The following is a 22,763-nucleotide window of genomic DNA, read 5'->3' on the forward strand; positions in this document are numbered from 1 at the left end:
GACAACCCCCCCCCCTTTCTATCAATAGACCGTATTGAATATGATGTCATGTTCAAATATCTGCCCTACAAGATGGCGTCTGCAAGCGTGTGCAATGTGTGTGCGTGCTTGTGCCATAGAAATCAAACCTGGAATGCTGCGTGCTGCGTGTTTCTTTGATGTACGTGTTGAGACGTGCATACGGTTTGACCTACAAGATGGCGACTTTCATAGCAGCAAAGGGGTTATTCAATACGGTCTATAACTGCACTTGACACCTCCAATGTTTTTAAAAGAGTGCCTTCCAATGATTCACACTCGACACGGAGAAGCTTCATAAATTACAACGCTAAAGCTTTTTCTAACATTTTGAGTGTTTTCAGGCCCTATTATTTGCATTGGACTGTATGTACATTAAAAACCATCAAAAAAAGATTGTGTGGTTTTGCTTGCACTTGGCTACATGCATGATTTCACTCTTCCCTCTACAAACAGCAAAAAGGTTTTATTCACATGCTTGCCACTGCCTACCATATACCCCAGGCATGTAACACTCAGTCTCAGTTGTTGCCAAGTAATACTCGGTAAATCTAACTGAATCCTCCTGCTGGTTGAGGGGAAAGTGAATTGTGGTAACTAGTTTTTAACGGATTAAAGTGCCACCATTTTTAATAAAATATTATAAAAAATGTATGTTTCGGTAACTCGTGCTACACCATATCTTAAGTATCTGAAAGTAAGCGATGAAAGGAAAAGTTGGGGGCGCTGGTTAATATTTGACGGATAGTTCTTGTAATCAGGGGGACATGTCCCCCCCGTAACTTTTGAAGGGTGGGGTACACAATATGAAGTAGCCCCCACCATGTTTTTGACCTCCTTTATCATGAAGCCCAAGTATTTCACTCAAACCCTGTGTCCCGCCGTGGGCATTAATCCTGTGGCAACGGATGAACCACTTTTCCCCCCACCCCCCTCAAAATTGGCCTAAGATTGCACCACAGCATCTAAAATGCAAAATTTTCCTGGGCCCTTAAGCAGACCTGGACCCCAGGCCGAGAAGGCTTCTCAACCGAATGCTCCATCAATGAGATTTGCAACCCCCCCCCCCCTTAAAAGAGTGAGAGGGACGTGTCACCCATCCCCCCATTTTTTAAGGGTGGGGAAACCACATCAAATGTCCCCTGTATCTTTGACCACCTTTATCATGAACCTCAAGTATTGCACTGTGTAAGACCATACCCTCTGTCCCGTTATGAGCATCAATCTATAGTAAAGGGGGTGACGGACACAGCCCTGACTTTTTGAGGGGGGGACATCAAATATCCCTCCATGTTCATGAGGCTCAAGTTTTGCACTGTGTAAGACCAAACCCCGTGTCCTGTTGTTGCAATCAATCCAAGGGGGAGGGAGGGGGGTACAATGTACCCCCAGTTTTGGTTAACTCGTGTGTCGTATAAGGGCACCTATGTGGGTGTCATGTCCATACTTTTAAGTTCTCTTGTAGTTACTGTATGTTTACTTTACGGTGACGCGCCGTCTCTGTCCGTCATTGTTGTTCTGCGGCCTCTTTGGCTAGTCGAGCCAAATGGGTCATGTTTCACCCAGGTAACTTCGCACCTAAGGCTGTTTTTAAACTCCATTTGACACCATTTTCATTGAGGTGTTTCTGAGATTGTTTTCTTTTTCCAGAAACCTTGCGTGCAATTATTGCAAACAATCAACTATACATACCCTTTTTTTGTTCATTTGTTTTTATGAAAGTTCAAGTATTTCCTAAATCCAAAGGGCCCAAATTCTACTGCTCAAAATTTTAAGGCTTACTGTATTGTTTTCGTCCGTCATTAAACCTCTACATGGCCTGAGATTGCACCACAGAGCATCTAGCATGCAAAATGTCCCAGGCCCAGACCCATGCCGTAAAGGTTTCACACTCGCATGCTCACTCTTTGACAGATTTGCCCCCTAAAACTTGTGTCATAGATCCGCACCTGAAGATGCTATTAACCACCAAGGTCCTAACTGCTGCTCACATTTTAAAGGCTTTATGTTCCGTTTCATTTTTCATGACTCTTATTGGCCTAAGATTGCACCACAGAGCATCTAAAATGCAAAATTTGCCAGGGCCCTTCAGCGGGCCCGGACCCATGCCGTAAAGGCTTCACACTCGCATGCTCACTCTTTGACAGATTTGCCCCCTAAAACTGGTGTCATAGATCTGCAACTGAAGATGCTGTTAACCCAAAAGGTTTTACTGCTGCTCACATTTTAAAGGCTTAATGTTCCGTTTCATTTTTCATGACACTTATTGGCCTTAGATGGCACCACAGAGCATCTAAAATGCAAAATTTTCCCAGGCCCTGATGTGGGCCCGGATCTTTCAAGACGGATTCACGCCCATGCTCAATGTTTCTTTCAGTATACTCTGATCCTCATCAAAACCTAACTATTGTTTTCTTATTGCTTGGAAAGATCTGCACATACATGTAATCCCAATAGTTTGTTTAACGTCAAAAGATAATAAGTATTTAAACACCAATTTGTTCATTCAATGAATTGTTTATTTAAAATTACATATTAAAAATTGAAGAAATTATAATTGACATTCTTAAGTTTTATTTAAAATAAAAATACATAAAAATAGTACACACATTGACATTTTGTGAGAAAAATTGTAAGAAGAGCGGTTTTTAACTGCAAAAATATAGGTAGGCTGAAGGCAACTGTAACATTTTCATGAAAGTGTTTAATAAATTCAAATTTACTGATGTGAGATTATTATGCAATTTTATTTGGAAAGTCATCCAAGTTTTACAATGTATAAATGCAGGATTGAGAGTCAATGACGTAAGAAGGTCTGAAAGGGTTCAAGCTTTTTGAAACAGTAACCAGCATGGCTTCCTTACATATTATATAGATCTTCAGAAAAGAAATCAGTCTGTTTTTCACCAGGCAGGCATAACAATGTCTAAATTCAAATAAAATTTTCATCCGTCTAATACAGTTCCAGTTTCACACCTTCAATTACATTTTTCGCTCAGGATTTTTGTTAAATGTTGAGAAAAAATCTATTTCTAAAGACAGAGTGTTATTTATTTTTGGAGATGTGGCTTTGAAGAATTGAAGACAGTAAGACTTTATCTTGCAGAGCCTGTTCAACCTCCTTCTCGTTCAACTTTAGACAAATCTGTAAGAAAGCATACAACAATCCTTAACAATTGTGCCATCATTTTCAAAGCTAATTACCATGCAATCTTACAGTAAAGTTAGTGGATTTATCTCTTTTCCCATTAATAATGCCTCATTCATTTTTGGAGCAGGAAATTTACTTGAGGATAGGCTTAGTAATACACAAACGATGTTGCAAGGCAACATTTGAGTCCTTGACAAAAGGATTTTGAACAAGGATGTCAGTTTGATGCAAGTTTGTGTTTTTCCCCCTGGCAAGATGAAGTGTTTTCTCAATTGATTCAGCACACAATGGAGATCAATCCTGTGCCTTTCGACTATTGGGAACATTGAGATGACTTTGTGACAGTCAATTGTGCTTTCTAACAACTCACACTTAAAGGTCTGGATACTATTGGTAATTACTCAAAATAATTATTAGCATAAAACCTTACTTGGCAACAAGCAATGGAGAGCTGTTGATAGAACAAAACATTGTGAGCAATGGCAGAGATGCCAACATTGAATTTTAAAAAAGAGTAGCATCTCCCAAATGTTAAGGGCGAGCGCAGCTTGGGCTCCCTAAACCGATCTTTCTTTTACTCTCTACAATGCTAATTAGCTCATTTTCAGGCATTGTTGTGAAATAACAATTCCCTGTATGCATCAACAGAACAGCTACAAATGTTTATAATGGCCAGTGAAAAAAAACTTGAAAAAAAAACCTGATTTCCCTCATCTTCTGACTATGTTTCAAAAATAAATGTGACATAAAAAAGGGTGGCCTTACTTAAATGTAACATAAAAAAGGGTGGCCTTACTTAAATGTTTTTGTTTTAATGATCAGAAACGCCACAACAAGCTATTGAGAGAGAGAGAAAAAGAAAAAAAAAACGTGTCCGGATTTTGGGCAAAAAATACGTGTCCGTATTTTGGGCATTGTCTGGACATCGGCGCTACAATTACTGGTAGGAAAACATGGAAACTGTCTAGCTTAGACCTCACAGGCCACTCGGTTGAAGGTATTTTTGTTCAGAAGGTCTCCTTTTTTTGTCGCCATTATTTCGTACTTTTTTTGCCAAGCTTCGATGAAGTACATGTACAGACAGCGTGGGCACAATAATAGTGGATACATGAGGAATGAGGTTACTGTGACACGTTTAGCTCACACACAACCTCATTCCCCACGCACGTGTGCACTATTCCCCATCGTGTAATAGAGATCAATGGGTACGATCTTGCAGCAATCACTAGCGTAAAAAATGCACACTCAGCCGGCCAGCCAGCGGGGAGGGCACGCATTAATCAATACATCGAGACACGTACATTGTTCGAGTGAATTCGCCGCTATTATTCAACACTGCGTTCTAAAATAAAAAGTGTTTTTTTCTTTTCTGTTACAATTGTTTTGATATTTTTCTTAATTTTTATTTCCACTTAATAGTTCATTCGTTGCTTGCATGTATTGTACGATTTAATAAAATTATATTGGGCGGCTTGTTTAGCGTGTTTTATTGAGTATTATCGTAGCGTCGTAGTCACGGCTCGAAATCGTATTTGCTACGCCCAAATCGTGTATGTTGGTATCTCTGCAATGGCTCTTTCTGAAGTGACGTAGTTTTCAAGAAAGAAGTATTTTTTCACGAATTTGATTTTGAGACCTCAGATTTAGAAGTCTCAAAATCAAGTATCTGATCTGAAAGCACACAACTTCGTGTGTCAAGGGTGTTTTTTCTTTCAATCTATCTCGCAACTTCGACGACCAATTGGGCTCAATTTTCACAGGTTTGTTATTTTATGCATATGTTGAGATACACCAAGTGAGAAGACTGGTCTTTGACAACTACCAATAGTGTCCCGTGTCTTTAATACATGGAATAAAAACCGAACACAATTGTCTTGAACCTTCAATACTTGTGAACATACCTTTGACTGTCTTGTCTCCTTGGAGGTCTTGAGCCCAATGAGTCCTCTACTCTCAACCAGTTGACATAATGAAAGGAACTCAGACTGCTCTACAGCTGGCATCTGTCGATCCCTGCATAGTTTGCTGTACTTCTCATGACACTACGATTAAACAAACCACCGTTACTCTTACATCCATCATGATCAGCTTCTAACAATTGCTACAATATTTCTGTACTCACAGTTGGGGCTTTTGCTTATTTTTGAATATTCAGCTGTTGAATAAATATACACTAAATAAAGCCAGCCGGATATGCATTTTTCCTTCAATGATCACAGGAACTGTTCTATGCCATTCTCTAGGAAATAAATGGTTTACTTTGTATGCCTAACCAGAGGACCTGGTTAGAACAGGAAAACAAATGCTATCCCCAAGAAAGAGTATGAATTTTGTATTGTGTATTGTGCACAATCTTCCCCCGGAACAAATGTATTATTGCAAATGTGGGCCTATTTTCATAACCACAAAATGCACTTAATCTGTTGCAGTATCTGTGTTAGTAAATCATTGATTCACAATTTCAATATGATTAACATTTTCAAGTCCAGAGAGCTGAGACCAGTGAGACCAGGGGTGGATTTCACAAAGAGTTAGGACTAGTCTAATCTCGAGTTAGGACCAGTTACTCGTCCTAACTTAGGACTATCAATGCAATTTGTATATCTCCTAGGCTAACTCTTTGTGAGGTCGACCCCTGATGTCATTGACATTTGTGACTTGAGCCAGAGTCCAAGTCAGCAAAATTGTTACCGAGTTGGACTTGAGTACAACTCAAGAGTTTTACAACAGAGTACAGACACAAGAAAATACTCCAGTGAAATACAAGTTAAGTTCAAATTTGTGACTTTAATATGTCAGCAGAGCCCTGACATCGCTGAAAGCTTGAATGTGATTGAGATGAGGTTTCTTGCCATTCTAAAATACCCTGATGAGTTTGGTAGAGTGTCATGGCGGAATGGTTAAGAGCATCGAATTCAAGTTCTGGTGCTATTAAGTCACCGGAGTGGGGTTCGAACCCTGGTCGTGACACTTGTGTCCTTGAGCAAGATACTTTACTATAATTGCTTCTCTTCACCCAGGGGTATAAATGGGTACCTGCGAGGGTAGAGGTTGATATTGTGTATGAAAAAGCCAGAAGCGCCTCGCCTTACAGGCAGCTCAGGGCTGTATACTCCCAAGGAGCTGAGAAACATTACAGGGATGTTATTGGCCCTATGACCAGCCGTCGATTTCACAAAGAGTTAGGACTCGTCTTATCTCGAGTTAGGATGAGTAACTCGTCCTAACTTAGGATTAATCTTAAGGTCTGCATGCTACAGTGCAGGGTTGGGACTCGTCCTAAGTCCTAAGATTAATCTTAAGTTAGGAAGAGTTTTGTGAAATCGACGGCAGGGCACTAATGTAAAGAGCATTGATAGGGTTATTGCGAAATGCGCTATATAAGAATTTGTTATTATTATTATTATTAAAGCAATACACACAAGGTTTGAGGGTCAGGGAGGGTTGTTGACCTTACCTTGCCTAGTGTTATCTCCTTGAGCCGTCCACCTCGGACCATAAGAAGTACAGTGCATATCATTAACTTCTGCTGAAGAGGAAAGGTTGGTGCTTGGCTGGCACTGGTTACTAGGCGGGATCCATAAACCTCAGATATCACACTGGATACCTGCTTTATTCCAACTTTCTTCACCGTCGGCAGATTAGTTTCTACCCCATGAGATTTCACTGTCAATAGAAAGATCATACTTTCAATAACAGAATTAGAAATGTTACCTTGTCGTGAACCAAAATCATTCAAACAAATTTGTCTCATGTTGGTGGTTTCCCTACGGTTTCTTCATTGTTATAGTTTTCTCAAATTGATGGTGAAATACAAAAGTAAATGCCATATCATGCACATATTTGGAATTATTATAATGTGTCTTACATGTACTGTCTTAGAGTATTCTGAAATAGAACATGCTGGAGAACAAGGGTCATAATTTAGTCACCAAGAATTATATGAATAATATTACATGATAGACAAAGAGATGGTCACAAATCTTGCCCGGTACACTGTATGTCCAGTCCATTTGCTTTCATCACTTCTAAACTTCTTTTAATTTTGTTTGTTAAATTCAAAATCTAATCCCCCCAAAAAGAGTTACTATCCCGTCCAAGAGATATAAATCATCAGCATGCCTGGATTGCCTGTAGGTGATATGTTCTTTTAAGAGTAATGCATTTTTTTCCCCTCAAGAATATCTCTACCGTCACAAAAATAAATCCCACTTAAACATCATGGAGAACAGCATTGCAATGAACGACATTGCAATGTAGCACTCCTTTGTTGTTCTTTATACGACTTAGTGCCCTTTTTCTGCAAGAACTTGATTGCGTCAGTAACAAAATGTAAAAATCTACTTCAAGAATTTGGGTACTTTTTCAAAATGTCCACAGATTTACATTAAACTTACAGGGTTTGAAGATAATGATAGTAGAAAGCTTCCCTTCAAATATTACTTACTGAGATGCTGTAGTTTTTGAGAAATGAGTAAGACAAGTAACAAAATTATTTTTGTCTCAGTAGGAGTGTACCAGAACGTTAACGAAAGGACGTACGGAAACCTAAATAGGACGTATGGTAAATGCTCGGGCGTGTAACCAGAATTTTGATTGGTCAATCGATACTCTTGCACCAGCAGCACTGCCTGTCCCCTCATTACTGGAACGTATGCAAATCTTTATGGTCCGAGAGGCGGTCTGAAGGGCGCACCATGACCATGCCCAGATTAATCTGTAGCCCTATTGTCCAATTGTGGCACAGAAAGGATGGGCATACCTCCTGACAGAAGAGATAGAGACAGCTTAGAGCCCCGGCACATGTAACCGCATGAAGTTGTTCAACCCCAATTTCATTTATTGAGTGAAGTGTGGAATCTCATGAGTCGTTTTCACTCTATAGTTATTCCCAGGAAATTCCCGGGAACCTTTGGTCGATCTTTTTAAACTACTAAGAAAAGCCCTTTTCACACCATAAGTATTTCCTTGGGGTTGATCGTAAGTGTGAAACGGCCGTGCATATTCCTTTGAAATAGTACTCCCGGAAGTTACCTATATAATTTGGGATAGTGAGAACGGTTGCTGTGGTGACGGTGGGGTTAAAAACTCCAGGGATTTTCCCGGGAGTTTCTGAAAAATTAGTGCCGCCAATCGCCTGCAATGCTAAAAGGGGGGGGGGGGGCAATTTTAAGCCATTTTGGTCCATTTCGCCCTGTTTTATTTGTTTATTTATGTATTGTTGGTGAGCTTGTTAAAGACACTGTACACGTTTAGTAAATAATCAAAATATAAATTAGCATATAAATTTACTTGGTAACGAGCAAAGGAGAGCTGTTGATAGTATAAAACATTGCGAGAGATGATTACCGCTGAAGTAACACGGTTTTTGAGAAAGAGGTAAATTCTTACTAAAATTTGCAAAGACTTCTGACCAGAAACCTTTTATTACTATCTGAAAGCACACTAATGTACAACAAGGGTGTTTTTTCTTTCAGCTTTTTCTTGTCATCAATGACCAATCGAGTCAAAATGTTCACACAGGCTTGTTATTTTATGCATATGTTGGGATACACCAAGTGAGAATACTGGTCATTGACAAATTACCAAACGTGTTCAATGCCTTTAACTATTTAGGGTAGAATTCTGTAGCCCCCCCCCCCCATCTTTTATGCTTTGTGTGAATTTTTTAGTTTTGTGTTAATTTATTGTTACATTAATTTCTTCATGTGTGTCCCTCGAGTAAATTAATGTATACCCCACATAAGCTTGGGCGATATCAATTTATTTTATTCACGATATATCGCCGACAATATATCGCGATATTCGATATAATCGCGAATAATTAAATTTGACATCATCAGTCTTCAAACTCCAAGTGAAAGTTGTAGAAGAGACAGTCATAGCATAAGAGAGGTGTTCTAATGACCTATTCTTCTGGTTTTACTCCAAACCTATGGGGTGCAAGATGTCTAAGCTAGCAAATACATCGCGATGTTTAATCGATATTATCACGATATATCGCGATATATCGCTATATTTCGATTAAAACCAAATCCATCCGATATCGAAATCGTTTCCAAATTAATATCGCGACATTCGATAATATCGTGACATCGCCCAAGCTTAACCCCACATACACCCAACCCCCACTCAAGTATCTAAGGAGCTGAATGCACATTCCGATTTTCTCAGGGGAGTCAAGGGCTGTTTTAGAAACCAAACTCGGATGTAAAATCTCCTCGAAATTGAATATTTGAAGTTGAAATTTAAACATTACTTCCCCGAGAAAACAAAACAAGGGTCACTATTAAGAGGCCACATGCACGAAACAAAGACACATGGCTAAGTGGGGGAACATATTTCCCTTTGCCATTTGTTAACGCGTCCATGGAGCTATACCACCGGGATTAGGTTATTATTTAGAAAGAAAACCACATAGCGCAGCCCCCCCCCCAATTTACCCAAATGGGCGGTATGTGTAGTTCTGCGAGTGAATTATATTATCCAGTGCACTGTTCATTGCTCATTATTCAGAACTGGGCGTACGCCAAATGAAATAATTAGGTAACCATGTGACACCTACAGGCTTATCAGATGCGGCCTACTGCACACTCATGGACGAAATTTGTAGGTTTCCGTACGTCCTTTCGTTTACGTTCTGGTACATCCCTACTGAGACAACAAATTTTTAGCATGTAAAAATCCATTAACCAGTTATGATATCATACCATAAACATAGCATAACTGGTTAATACGTTTTTACATGCTAAAACTGAGACAGAGATTATTTGTTTTACCGTAATTTTCGGATTATAAACCGCGGTTTATATGTTGATTTTGACATTTTTTTGAACTCCTGCGGTTTATTCTCCGGGCGGCTTGTAAGCCGACGTATAAATATTTAAGAGAAAAACGGCATTTTTAAAAAGAAAGATCGTTTGTAAAATATTCTAAATAATGTTTTTTTTTTCTTAAACGAGAACAAAAACCTGCCTGTGTGATGACAAAAACCTGTTGAAAATCCCACCACAATTGTATTCCATGTTTCCTTTGTAAAACGTTTAACAGCCGCCCTCAGCTAGCTAGCTCCCCCCGCTCAGCGCAACTCGGGTTAGACTAGACTGGTGCCCGTCTATTTATCCTAGCGATCTCTACATGCTGGCGTCAGACATTCAAGCTATACTCGTGTCTCGGCGAAATAGACTCGTCCCCTGTCTATTTTTCCCACGATCTTTATATACTGACGTCAGACATCGGCTACACTCGTGTCAGCCAGCGGTTTCTTCAGCTCAACCACGCACACCGCAACAGCAGAATGGTGAATGGACGTACGCAAAGAGCTATGCCGCTCCGGGGGATCAAACAAAACGTTTCCAACCTGCCCTGATTGTTGAGTCCAGTAACATTGGGAATTTTATTTCCAGGCGGCGCAAATGCGAGGGCGTAGCGCAACCCGTCAGCGAACATCGCTCAGTACGGTGCAGCCAACATCTGTTGTGCAATCTTGAGATTGAGCAGCGCAATTAACAGATGTACATGTACATGTGCTTAATGTGCACGCTGCATGATACATTACTGCATACACACACGCTACGTCCGTCCGCCCGTCCGTCGTTGCAATAATCTGTTGTGTGGATCCTCGTTGTGGGACTACAATAAAAGGGAGGGAGAAACACCGGCCAACCAAAAAAAAAAAAACCCCAAAAGAATGCTATCCTATAATAGATCATTTCAATTACGATCAATAGTGTAAACTTTAATACATTTCCACTTTAATTACGACGCAACTCCACATTGCGGCCAACTATACAAGACTGAGTGATGTGCCGCCCGCCTGTCACTGCACATCGCCACACGGGGACCGCAAACAAGCACGGCCCCTATGTGTTCACGCATGCGGTGATTGGCCGTTTGATGATTGGCCGTTGTTGATTGGCCGGTGATAGTTCCATTCATAAAATCTTGGCTAGACTTCGGACGGATCGAGTAGAGCGGCTGCCCATTGTACAACGGGGAGCTTGAACGTCTGACCCACGCTTTGAGGCTCGGGGCCCAGTCTAATCAAACGTGAACAACTTTTGTCAACAGAGGGCGATGCGATGCAGGGCAAAGTTCAACTATTTCTCGGTGTGCGTTGTAGACCGATCTTTGATTCACGGAGATTGTTGCCAAAGAAGTTCACAAAACATATGGTCAACACAACCGATCATCAAATCGCAAATTCTTGAAAAGGGTTGTTGATGGAAACAAAATATAACTCAGGACTGATAGTGTGAGATAAAAAATCACCCGTAACGCGGCAGGTTTGCGTACTTCACTTCCGTGTTTTGAGGTTAGTTTTTTCATGTCTTTTTTTTATTTTGATCGCGGTTTATACGCCGCGCGGCATATACGCCGACATCTAAATATTTTTTGTATATTTTGAGGAAGTGCGGTTTATACGCCGCGCGGTTTATAATCCGAAAATTACGGTACTCATTTCTCAAAAACTACAGCACCTCAGTAGGTTAAATTTCAAGGGAAGCTTTCTACCATCATTGTCTTCAAACTGTGTAAGTTGACTGAAATCTGTGGACATTGTGTTTTGTGTTAGGAAAAAGTACATAACGATTTTCATTGTGAGGTTTACCATACACATGTACATGTCACATGTATGCCTGCATCAATTAAACATGGCGATCTTACCTGGTGATCGACTACTGAACAATAGTTGACTTTTCACATCACACTCTACAATCTCAACAGCACGCCTGGACATGAACAAGGAAAGCAAAAAATTAATCACTTTCTCTCTCGTTTGACCAATGCAGAGATGCCAACATTGAATTGTAAAAAAGAGTAGCATCTCCCAAAAGTTAAGGGCGAGCGCAGCTTGGGCTCCCTAAACCGATCTTTCTATTACTCTCTACAATGCTAATTAGCTCATTTTCAGGCATGGTTGTGAAATAACAATTACCTCTGTATACACTAACAGAACAGCTACAAATCTTTATAATGGCCAGTGAAAAAAAAAGAAGAAAAAAATCCCTCATCTTCTGACTTTGTTTCAAAAATAAATGTAACATAACAAAGGGTAGCCTTACTTAAATGTTTTTGTTTTAATGATCAGAAATGCAACAACAAACTATTGGTAGAGAGAAGGGAAAAAAAATGGAAAAATGCAAAAAATATACGTGTCCGTATTTTGGGCATTGTCTGGACATCGGCGCTACAATTACTATTAAGAAAACATGGAAACTGTCTAGCTTAGATCTCACAGGCCACTCAGTTGAAGGTATTTTTGTTCAGAAGGTCTCCTTTTTTGTCGCCATTATTTCATACTTTTTGTGCCAAGCTTCGCTAATTTATTCCTCCATGGATGAAGTACATGTACAGACAGCGTGGGCACAATAATAGTGGATACGTGAGGAATGAGGTTACTGTGACACGTTAGCTCACACACAACCTCATTCCCCACGCACGTGTGCACTATTCCCCATCGTGTAATAGAGATCAATGGGTACGAACTTGCAGCAATGCACTAGCGTAAAAATACTCATCCGGCCAGCCAGTGGGGGATCAGAGGGCACGCAACGACCATGTTCGAGTGAATTCGCCGCTATTATTCAACACTGCGTTCTAAAATTAAAAGTGTTTTTTCTTTTCTGTTACAATTATTTGGATATTTTTCTTAATTTTTATATCCACTTAATAGTTCATTCGTTGTTTGCATGTATTGTACGATTTAATAAAATTATATTGGGCGGCTTGTTTAGCGTGTTTTATTGAGTATTATCGTAGCGTCGTAGTCACGGCTCGAAATCGTATTTGCTACGCCCAAATCGTGTATGTTGGTATCTCTGCCAATGGTGGTAGCTTTAGTGTTTTGTCAATCAGACAAATATTTTAAAGAATAGTATTTTAACTACTTCGTTTGTGACACTTGATATTTAGGTTCCAAGTTTAGATCCTAATCACACATTGGTTCAACCTGACTATAACATAGCGAGCATTTACAAACAATCAAACACATTGGATATTGAGTACACCATTTATCTTGTGGTTATCATGGAGTTGGAGTTTACTATTTAGTTTTTTAAATGTTTCCATAGCAACGGTTCACAATGGTTAACATGCAAACCCTGTTGATGAATCGAAGCATAATTGAAAAAAGTTCCAGAAGCAAATAATAAACAATTTACATGGATATTATGTGCATGACTGTTTGACCTTTGACCTACCGACATACATCCAGAGCTTTTCTGATATCCCCTGCTACAGCTGCTACCTTCCTGGCACACAACTGCAATGCAACTGGCTCAACCACACTTCCATTCTCACAACCCTGTGCAATCAATATAAATTAATCACGACTGTTAAAGGCAGTGTACACTATTGGTAATTATAACACCCCTTACCAATATTCTGCCTTTTCATTGGTTTAGAGCGCGTCACATGATATGTCTTAGTTTTACTAGACGACGACTTCAAGTTTAGAACTTGAGGTCTCGAAATCAACCATCTAAATGCACACAACTTCGTGTGACAAGGGTTATTTTTCTTTCATTATTATCTCGCAACTTCAATGACCGATTGAGCTCAAATTTTCACAGGTTTGTTATTTTATGCATTGTTGAGATAAACCAACTGTGAAGGCTAGTCTTTGGCACTTACCAATAGTGTTCACTGCCTTTAATGAGTAATAAGACAACCCCATTAAAGCAGCACTTCATGTTCCCTCAGCCCCAGTGGCCAGGCTATCAAGACCACTGGGATGGGCTAATCAGAGTGCACAGATTCATGTTCCCTCAGCCCCAGCGGCCAGGCTATCAAGACCGCTGGGATGGGCTAATCAGAGTGCACAGATTCATGTTCCCTCAGCCCCAGTGGCCAGGCTATCAAGACCGCTGGGATGGGCTAATCAGAGTGCACAGATTCTTGTTCCCTCAGCCCCAGCGGCCAGGCTATCAAGACCGCTGGGATGGGCTAATCAGAGTGCACAGATTCATGTTCCCTCAGCCCCAGCGGCCAGGCTATCAAGACCGCTGGGATGGGCTAATCAGAGTGCACAGATTCATGTTCCCTCAGCCCCAGTGGCCAGGCTATCAAGACCGCTGGGATGGGCTAATCAGAGTGCACAGATTCATGTTCCCTCAGCCCCAGCGGCCAGGCTATCAAGACCGCTGGGATGGGCTAATCAGAGTGCACAGATTCATGTTCCCTCAGCCCCAGTGGCCAGGCTATCAAGACCGCTGGGATGGGCTAATCAGAGTGCACAGATTCATGTTCCCTCAGCCCCAGCGGCCAGGCTATCAAGACCGCTGGGATGGGCTAATCAGCCTCAGCCCCAGTGGCCAGGCTATCAAGACCGCTGGGATGGGCTAATCAGAGTGCACAGATTCTTGTTCCCTCAGCCCCAGTGGCCAGGCTATCAAGACCGCTGGGATGGGCTAATCAGAGTGCACAGATTCATGTTCCCTCAGCCCCAGTGGCCAGGCTATCAAGACCGCTGGGATGGGCTAATCAGCCTCAGCCCCAGTGGCCAGGCTATCAAGACCGCTGGGATGGGCTAATCAGAGTGCACAGATTCATGTTCCCTCAGCCCCAGTGGCCAGGCTATCAAGACCGCTGGGATGGGCTAATCAGAGTGCACAGATTCATGTTCCCTCAGCCCCAGCGGCCAGGCTATCAAGACCGCTGGGATGGGCTAATCAGAGTGCACAGATTCTTGTTCCCTCAGCCCCAGCGGCCAGGCTATCAAGACCGCTGGGATGGGCTAATCAGAGTGCACAGATTCATGTTCCCTCAGCCCCAGTGGCCAGGCTATCAAGACCGCTGGGATGGGCTAATCAGAGTGCACAGATTCTTGTTCCCTCAGCCCCAGTGGCCAGGCTATCAAGACCGCTGGGATGGGCTAATCAGAGTGCACAGATTCTTGTTCCCTCAGCCCCAGTGGCCAGGCTATCAAGACCGCTGGGATGGGCTAATCAGAGTGCACAGATTCATGTTCCCTCAGCCCCAGTGGCCAGGCTATCAAGACCGCTGGGATGGGCTAATCAGAGTGCACAGATTCATGTTCCCTCAGCCCCAGCGGCCAGGCTATCAAGACCGCTGGGATGGGCTAATCAGAGTGCACAGATTCTTGTTCAGGAACAACGTCATGTGTGCAGTGCTATTTCTATGGTGCAGTGTGAGTGTGATGCATGATGGGACTGAGCATTTTTTGGATGGACCAATGAGTGTGCTCGATACATTTGCCCATCGCAGTGCATTGGGTTAATAATTAAGGCAAGGTGCTAGGGACGAGCGAACATTTCATGACAGTACAATCAAACAAAAAACAAATCAAATAACACTAAACCTATGGTACCAAAGTTCACCAGAACTAGTCTGAATTTATACAAATGAAAACAATGTGCTGCAGATATGATGACATGTGGAGACAGGCATTGAAAATTAACCAAAGTTTACACGGTTGCTAGTTGCTGTTCTTCCTTTTTACACACAACCCTATTCCAGCCAGCTATGACAAAGAGCACTGGTTGGCAAGGATTTATACTGTATTTTTTGGATGAAAACCGTTTCTGAATTGTGAGACTTTCTGAAGCGGATGTTAGTTTACAGTTGATTACAAAGATAATGCTTAGATAAATGAATAACAAACATGCACGACTTACATGATTCACTCGATCAACCAGAATAGTTGCAATCTGATCCTTGGAATAGGGGCAGAAATGAAGTAACTCAGGTCTACATTTAGGTCTAGCTTGAAGTCTTGGCAAAATACGGTCAGTCAAGTCAAGTGCATTGGCAATACCTGTACAATTAAACAAATGCAATCATAAAAACACAAGTAATCAGAATATGGCATTCACTGATACAGTACCATATACTTGCAATTTAATATCGAGTAAGGCAGGATCAATTTTCTCATTGACAAATATAAACACAAACAGAGCATTTCTCCTGAAAGTTGCTTATAAATTGTTTTCTTTTTTACTAGCCATTATGGTATCATTTTAACTGTCTTTAAGATAGTATCTTTCAGATTGTTGGATTTCCTTCAGTAAGTTGCTTATTTAAATATACATTGTTTAGACAAGTCCATGCTGTTATCAATCCAATTGCTTTTATGCAAGAGCATGTGTTCCCGAACATATAGCTCCAGATTTCTTCTATTTGGCAACAAAGAAAAACCTTCAAACACTTTCAATGTATAAACTTCAAACTTTACATAATTATTGTTAGAACTGCGTCTTATACGTATTATCAAACAGTCTTAAGACTGTTAACCTACCTATTAGAATGAGTCTTGACATGGCTAAGGAAGGCCACTCAAACATTGTATACAACACCTCCTGTCCCTTACTGTCTAGATGGTCAATCTCATCCAAAACTAATACTCTGAAATACAATTCAAAACAGAAAATATTATAAATATCCAAGTTTGTTTTATCTCTTGGTAGTTAAACTCCTAATGTGCATCACATAGGGCCTTATTATTCATTGTTATGTCAAACCACTGCCTAGTGCCAACCAAGGGTAGAGGAAATCTGATAATAGCAGTATTTGTTTCAACTAAGGAGTGGGGGCAAGCTGTAAAACTTCACAAGTAAAGCTTGACAAGACTACCCCTAAAAATGCTAATCCATCTATCACAGATTTAAGTCAGTCTAGACAAAGGCTCTTGCATGATTTGAACTCCCTAAACTGTTGATACTTCATAAATTCTTGAGTGAAAAATATTATGTTGATATTATGTCTAGTGTGGGCTACATTACAACTCTGCAACCATGCTGCCAGACCAACCCCACTGCCATGTGTAAACTTGGCCTTCACCACGTCACACTATGCTCAGTGAGACCGATGACAATACATGTACATAAACATTTTCTATAACACATTGAATAATTTTTAGCAATGAATCTTACACCATGGGTCCAGACGTTGTTAACAGTTTCTGAAGCTTTCTTGCAGCTTCCTTGGCACTCAGCTTTCCCTGGTCTCTTCCAGTCACCTCGGTTAAAATCTTTGTATAGATTCCCTGGCTTTGTCTGACAGACATACAATTAACGAAGACCACTTTAGCTTTGCTTGTTAGTTTCTGCAAAAGAAAAAGTAAAGTTTTGTTAAAAAGTTCTGTGAAGTTGAGAGAGTTTTAAGAACGGTTCTGATGAATACAATGCCCAGGAAATAAAGGAGGTCACAGCAAAGAAGCTTTTGATACAACATCAAGCCCAGCAAGAGTTTAGCAATAAAATAAAACAATGGCAACGATTCAATGGGATTATATGTGATTAGCATTATTTAACCAGGTCAAGTTTACTTCTAACAAATTCTAGTTCTGCTGTCACATGGGATCCTGTTTGGGTTAATTCCATCCGACTGATTAGGATAGGACAAGCGCCCAAGTGCTGCATGCTGCCTGTGGCTACGCTGCCAATACTGGGTCGCGGCAGCGCAATGCTTTGTACATGAGGGCATGGCCCAATCGCTGTCTTTTTATGTGAACTAAGTGTCTTCCTCAATGATTTACACACTGTCCCTTACAGGACAGTATAAATTATAACAAAACTATGTTGATTATAGTTATTAAATAGTTTGACACTAAACGGAAAAGAAATACTGAAATTAGGTTGAAAAACATTGCCGAACTAACACATTTTATTAGACCCTACCATTCAGTGTCTGCATCTATAGAACTTTTGTCTGCTCAGTTTTCAGGGTTCAACTTCCGCTTAGTCTGTTAGCAGTCAATATTTCTGGTCAGTGTTCTTTACATCTCTATGTCATGCTGTCCTGTCACAGAAATTGTGCAAATGGTTGAGAAAAACACCTAATTCACATACATGTATTCTTGTACAAAACATCACGCTGTTACCCAGCGATGGGGCACAGCCACCGGCAGCGAAACAGCCACCTGCGCAGAAGAGGATAAATGGAACAGTCTATAGCTTTACAGCTTCATTCTGGGCGCACATGCTTGCAACCTTCAGCAAAAGTGAAAGTTACCTACATGTAAACAATGTTTAACAGTAACTTTGATCAAGTTAAATTCTAAATACCTGTTGTTTCTTTAAGACCTGTGATAAACAGGCTGTCTTGCCAGTGCCAGGTGCACCTGAGATGTAAAGACTTCCAGGTTTCTCCAATGTAAGATGTGTCTTCAAGAATGAAGTGATGGTATTGAGCTCCTTATCTCTGCATAGAAGACGGTCAGGCAGAGTAGTGTGCAGTGCCTGCTTGGTATTCTTGTAACAATCTCCTGATCATACAAATCCAAAATTCAATTAGAAAAGAATGTTATTGTGAAATACCGCATCGAAAACTTGTGATAATACAAATGTGGCTTACATTGTACAAGTCTAAGTTGGCCAAGATTCCAGCACACCATGGCAGATTATCGGCCAAGGTTTGCAATTAACAGTGAAAACATATTTTGTTGAAAATGAAAACAAACTCTAAGGCCTTTAGCACAATACCGCGTACCAGCAAACTCTCAAAATGAGTACATGACGGTACACTCAGGTTGGCAGGTTTGTTGTCAGAACCAATGCCTCGAGGTAAGAAGAAACAAATTTTACAAGAAACCACAACAGACAAAATAAGTCCATGCGTTTTAAAAATAACCAGTTGAAAACTAATGGATTACTGTTGCAGCACTTTACATTCTATAGAAACCAGTTGAAATTATTCTATTTATGATAAATCTTTGACTTAGAAACAATTTACAAAGTAAAAAATACCATGAGATTGAGAACCAACCTTGGGCTCTTTCAAGTTTTAGAGATGCAACTGCCTTGATTGGTGACCTTTTAGTTGGGGAAATACCCAATGATACTCTAGTCTTCTGAGGTGATGTTGTAGTATTGTCTGCTGAATCCAACGCAGACATTCTGATACGATTGATTTTAGGGGTGAGCCTCGCCTTTGCGCTGGGCTGAAACTGTGACGGATCATCGCCTGTAAGTTCTGTTTTGATGGGGACATTTTCCTTCTTCATCTTTCTTGGACTACAGGGCGAGGTCACTGGATGGTGATCATTTGATGTCATCTCTGAGAGTGTCACAAGAAAAAACATTTATCATTATTACTTGAGTGTAACTAAATAAATTCAAAGAGCGGAAAACATAAAACTTCATAAGCAGTGTACTTTATTGAAGTTTTTTCCATTAATTTATTGGTTTTGAGAGTGGTTGACAGACCTTGGTGATATGCGTTCTAACAAATTTTCTTCAGTAAAAATCACCTCTAAGGGAAGTACTGAACATTTGATTTCAAGGGGGCATAGAGGCCTTGTATCAGACCTTTAAAGGCAGTGGACACTATTGGTAATTACTCAAATTAATTATTAGCATAAAACCTTACTTGGCAACGAGTAATGGGGAGCTGTTGATAGTAAAAATTGTAAAAAACCGCTCCCTCGGAAATGATGTAGTGTCCGAGAAAAGTAATTTTCTCTCAATTTGATTTTGAGACCTCGGATTTAGCATTCGACATCTGAAGTCAAGCATACTGAAAGCACACAACTTTTTTTCTATCGATCTCACAACTTCGATGACCGATTGAGCTAAAATTTTCACAGGTTAGTTATTTTATGCATATGTTGAGACACAGCAAATGAGAAGACTAGTCTTTGTCAATTACCAATAGTGTCCAGTGTCTCTAAAGGAGATTGGTCTTATATAATACAACAAATCAGACTCAAACATGTCAAAGCTCCATCTATTTCAATAAGTAATCTTAAATTATAAAGAAAATTTGTATATAGCATCTTATATTATTTGACAATACGCTACACAAGCTTACAAGAATTATTTGAATTAGTTATGATTTTGTGCAGAAAGAAAGAGTGGGCTGCAGGCATTTGTAGGTTTATGTCGAAGTCTCAACTAGTGTTGAAGGCGCAACTGTTTGAGGAGTGACTAGTAGAGCAGTAAATGTCACTAGTCGCCCAGGCTTAGTCGTCCAGGCTTAGAGAACACTAGTCGCCCAGGCTTAGAGAACACTAGTCGCCCAGGCTTAGAGAACACTAGTCGCCCAGGCTTAGAGAACACTAGTCGCCCAGGCTTAGAGAACACTAGTCGCCCAGGCTTAGAGAACACTAGTCGCCCAGGCTTAGAGAACACTAGTCGCCCAGGCTTAGAGAACACTAGTCGCCCAGGCTTAGAGAACACTAGTCGCCCAGGCTTAGAGAACACTAGTCGCCCAGGCTTAGAGAACACTAGTCGCCCAGGCTTAGAGAACACTAGTCGCCCAGGCTAAGAGAACACTAGTCGCCCAGGCTTGAAGAACACTAGTCGCCCAGGCTTAGAGAACACTAGTCGCCTAGGCTTAGAGAACACTAGTCGCCCAGGCTTAGAGAACACTGCTGATTAGGGGGGGGGGGGGAGGACGGAGGAACACCCCGCTTAAAATAAAGTGGACGAGCATTTCAAACTTGATTCAATAATTAATATTTTATAACAAAAACGAAATCTAATTATTTCAAAAGCCGACAGCTTCCTTAAAACAAAAAGTTTACCTTTCAGTAAGATTCTCTTTCTTGGTGATGAAGCTGATGTCATCAGACTTGAAGTCCCAACACATTTTGCTGGCACACTCTTACACAGTCGCCTCTCTTTCCTTTTAGTGGACTGGGAGACACATTTTTCCGGGGTTGTCAAACCATGCACAAGTTCTTTAACTCCTTCAGCATCTTTGTTTTTCCAATGTGTATCATTCAACGCTTTACCATCAATTGGGGAGGAGCTTGTCTTCATTGACTTAGTGCTGTTTCGAGTTTTCCGACACCGAAAATTAATTGGCGTTTGTACAGTTTGCCTTCTTGTTGCTACAGGCATTGTGATCAATTCTGAAAGACATGGGGAATAATGAGCAAATAGTCACCTCATATCAGTTTACCATTAAGTATGTTCATGACAATTTATTCAATTTCAGCTCGATCTCTTAGTTAAGCTCAGGCCTGATACGTCACACGAAAGCAACAATGCGATTTCCTCAATGCCCCCTTGTCTTCGCACAGGCTACCAGTCTGTTCCCTGTCGCATGGACATGTTTTGTACATAAACAGATCATCATGTGACATGGGGCCACCGGGTAGTGCAAATCAACATTTAAACAGTAAATCGGTGTGGATGGGGCTGAATTACGGGAAGAATTTACCTTACCAACGAGATGGAGCTGAAATTGAACAATTTTGAGATTGCGGAATGCATTTTCTGGACCATCTTCAAGGTCAATGAGAGTTCTAAGGACACATAGAGCCTAATTTTGGCGAGAATTGATTGGAAAAAAAATACGGGCATGACGAGCTAGACTCTGCTGTACATTCTGTACTGTCCATGGTCCTTGTACTAGTAGTATTACATACTATTACTAGTCCTACGTACGAATACAATCAGACGAGACCCTACTCCTAGAACTATTTCGGTTTCGTCTGGCTATCGTCTCCCGTAACCTCATAGGTTTATATCTCTCACGCGTTAAACGATGATGGTTCAATCATGGTTCAATGAATCTTGGGCTCACAAATCTCTCTTTTTAAAAATTTTAATCTTGCCAAAATTAGGCTCTATGTGTCCTTTGATATCTCAATGTCCGAGGGGACGACCAGAGAATCCACTCCGCAGTCTCAAAAATTGTTAAAAATTATAAATTCTTACCGTTATTCAGTCCCCAACTACTCCGCTTTACCACTACACTACAAATGCTGATTGTCCCCGAACTCTGCCGAACGCATCGCAAAGTCACGACACGTGACGAGCGTGCGTATATTTTTTTTTCTAGGACAAACATGGAGAATTATTAGCACACGTTCGTCCTAGAATTAAAAAAACACTCGGTCCGTGCTTTGTGTAAAAAAACATATGGACACGCGTCTGGGAACCAGACGTCTGATTTTGGGGAGATAAAAAAAAACTTAAAACGAAAAAAAAGAGAGATTTGTGATTCCAAGATTAATTGAACCATGATTGAACCATCATCGTTTAATGCGTGAGAGATAATTATAAACCTATCTTAGCCCACCTTGTTGAGCTGTTAATGGCTCCGCTTTTAACATCGGTCTCATCACTGTCATCGGTCTCATCACTGTCACCATTACAGGTGACAGTGATGAGACCGATGTTAGCCATTAACAGCTTAACAAGGTGGGCTAACCTATTTTTTTATGAGTGTGAGGTTACTTACGGGAGACGATAGCCGGACGAAACCGAAATATATCTAGGACCCAAGTAACGAGACCCTTGCCTTGTTTCATACCTGAATTTTAATACTAAAGTTTCATGCCTGAACTTCTTTATCAGGTTGAAAGCTTATCCTTTTTCACTATCAATCAATAGTCAACATTATGTTTAAAAGGCAGCCAATCCTGCCCCTTGCCAGCCTTGCTTACACGCAATTTCTCTCAAAATATTGCAAGTGTTACTTAAGTGTAAAGACTCTACTCTACCATGGAGATGATGTTCTAGTTCTACTTACTGTCCTCGTTTGTCTCGATTTTGAGTCAATTATTGAAGGTTTGGGTCCAGGAACGGAAGAAGTTTCGTAGACATTCAACAACAATCGAGCTCGCGATGTCGCGATGGTGTTCGTGTGGTGTTTGTGTTAGAAATGGTCAGGACCCACTCAC

General features: G+C 40.8%; 1 protein-coding gene across 1 annotated transcript; it reads right to left on the reverse strand.

The window, feature by feature from the left end:
• Positions 1–1,142: 1,142 nt before the first annotated feature.
• LOC117291767 (cell division control protein 6 homolog) lies at positions 1,143–22,745 on the reverse strand. Its single transcript, XM_033773669.1, has 12 exons — positions 22,613–22,745; positions 20,655–20,984; positions 18,896–19,186; positions 18,196–18,395; positions 17,062–17,234; positions 16,428–16,534; positions 15,808–15,947; positions 13,372–13,475; positions 11,837–11,901; positions 6,627–6,835; positions 5,071–5,211; positions 1,143–3,163 (listed from the first exon to the last, which is right to left on the reverse strand). Exons 2-12 carry the CDS (start codon positions 20,971–20,973, stop codon positions 3,065–3,067), a joined length of 1,848 nt encoding a protein of 615 aa, XP_033629560.1. The 5' UTR covers positions 20,974–20,984; positions 22,613–22,745; the 3' UTR covers positions 1,143–3,064.
• Between the last annotated feature and the right edge of the window lie 18 nt (positions 22,746–22,763).

Source organism: Asterias rubens, chromosome 6, assembly GCF_902459465.1.
Source record: "Asterias rubens chromosome 6, eAstRub1.3, whole genome shotgun sequence".
In the NCBI taxonomy this organism is placed as follows: domain Eukaryota; kingdom Metazoa; phylum Echinodermata; class Asteroidea; order Forcipulatida; family Asteriidae; genus Asterias; species Asterias rubens.

Coding starts and splice junctions, on each gene's coding strand:
- LOC117291767 (XM_033773669.1), bottom strand. CDS start 20,973: ATGCCTGTAGCAACAAGAAGGCAAACTGTACAAACGCCAATTAATTTT. Junction 13,476..15,807: donor TGGTTGATCGAGTGAATCAT/GTAAGTCGTGCA, acceptor TTGATTGCACAG/GGTTGTGAGAATGGAAGTGT. Junction 11,902..13,371: donor AAAGCTCTGGATGTATGTCG/GTAGGTCAAAGG, acceptor GTTCATGTCCAG/GCGTGCTGTTGAGATTGTAG.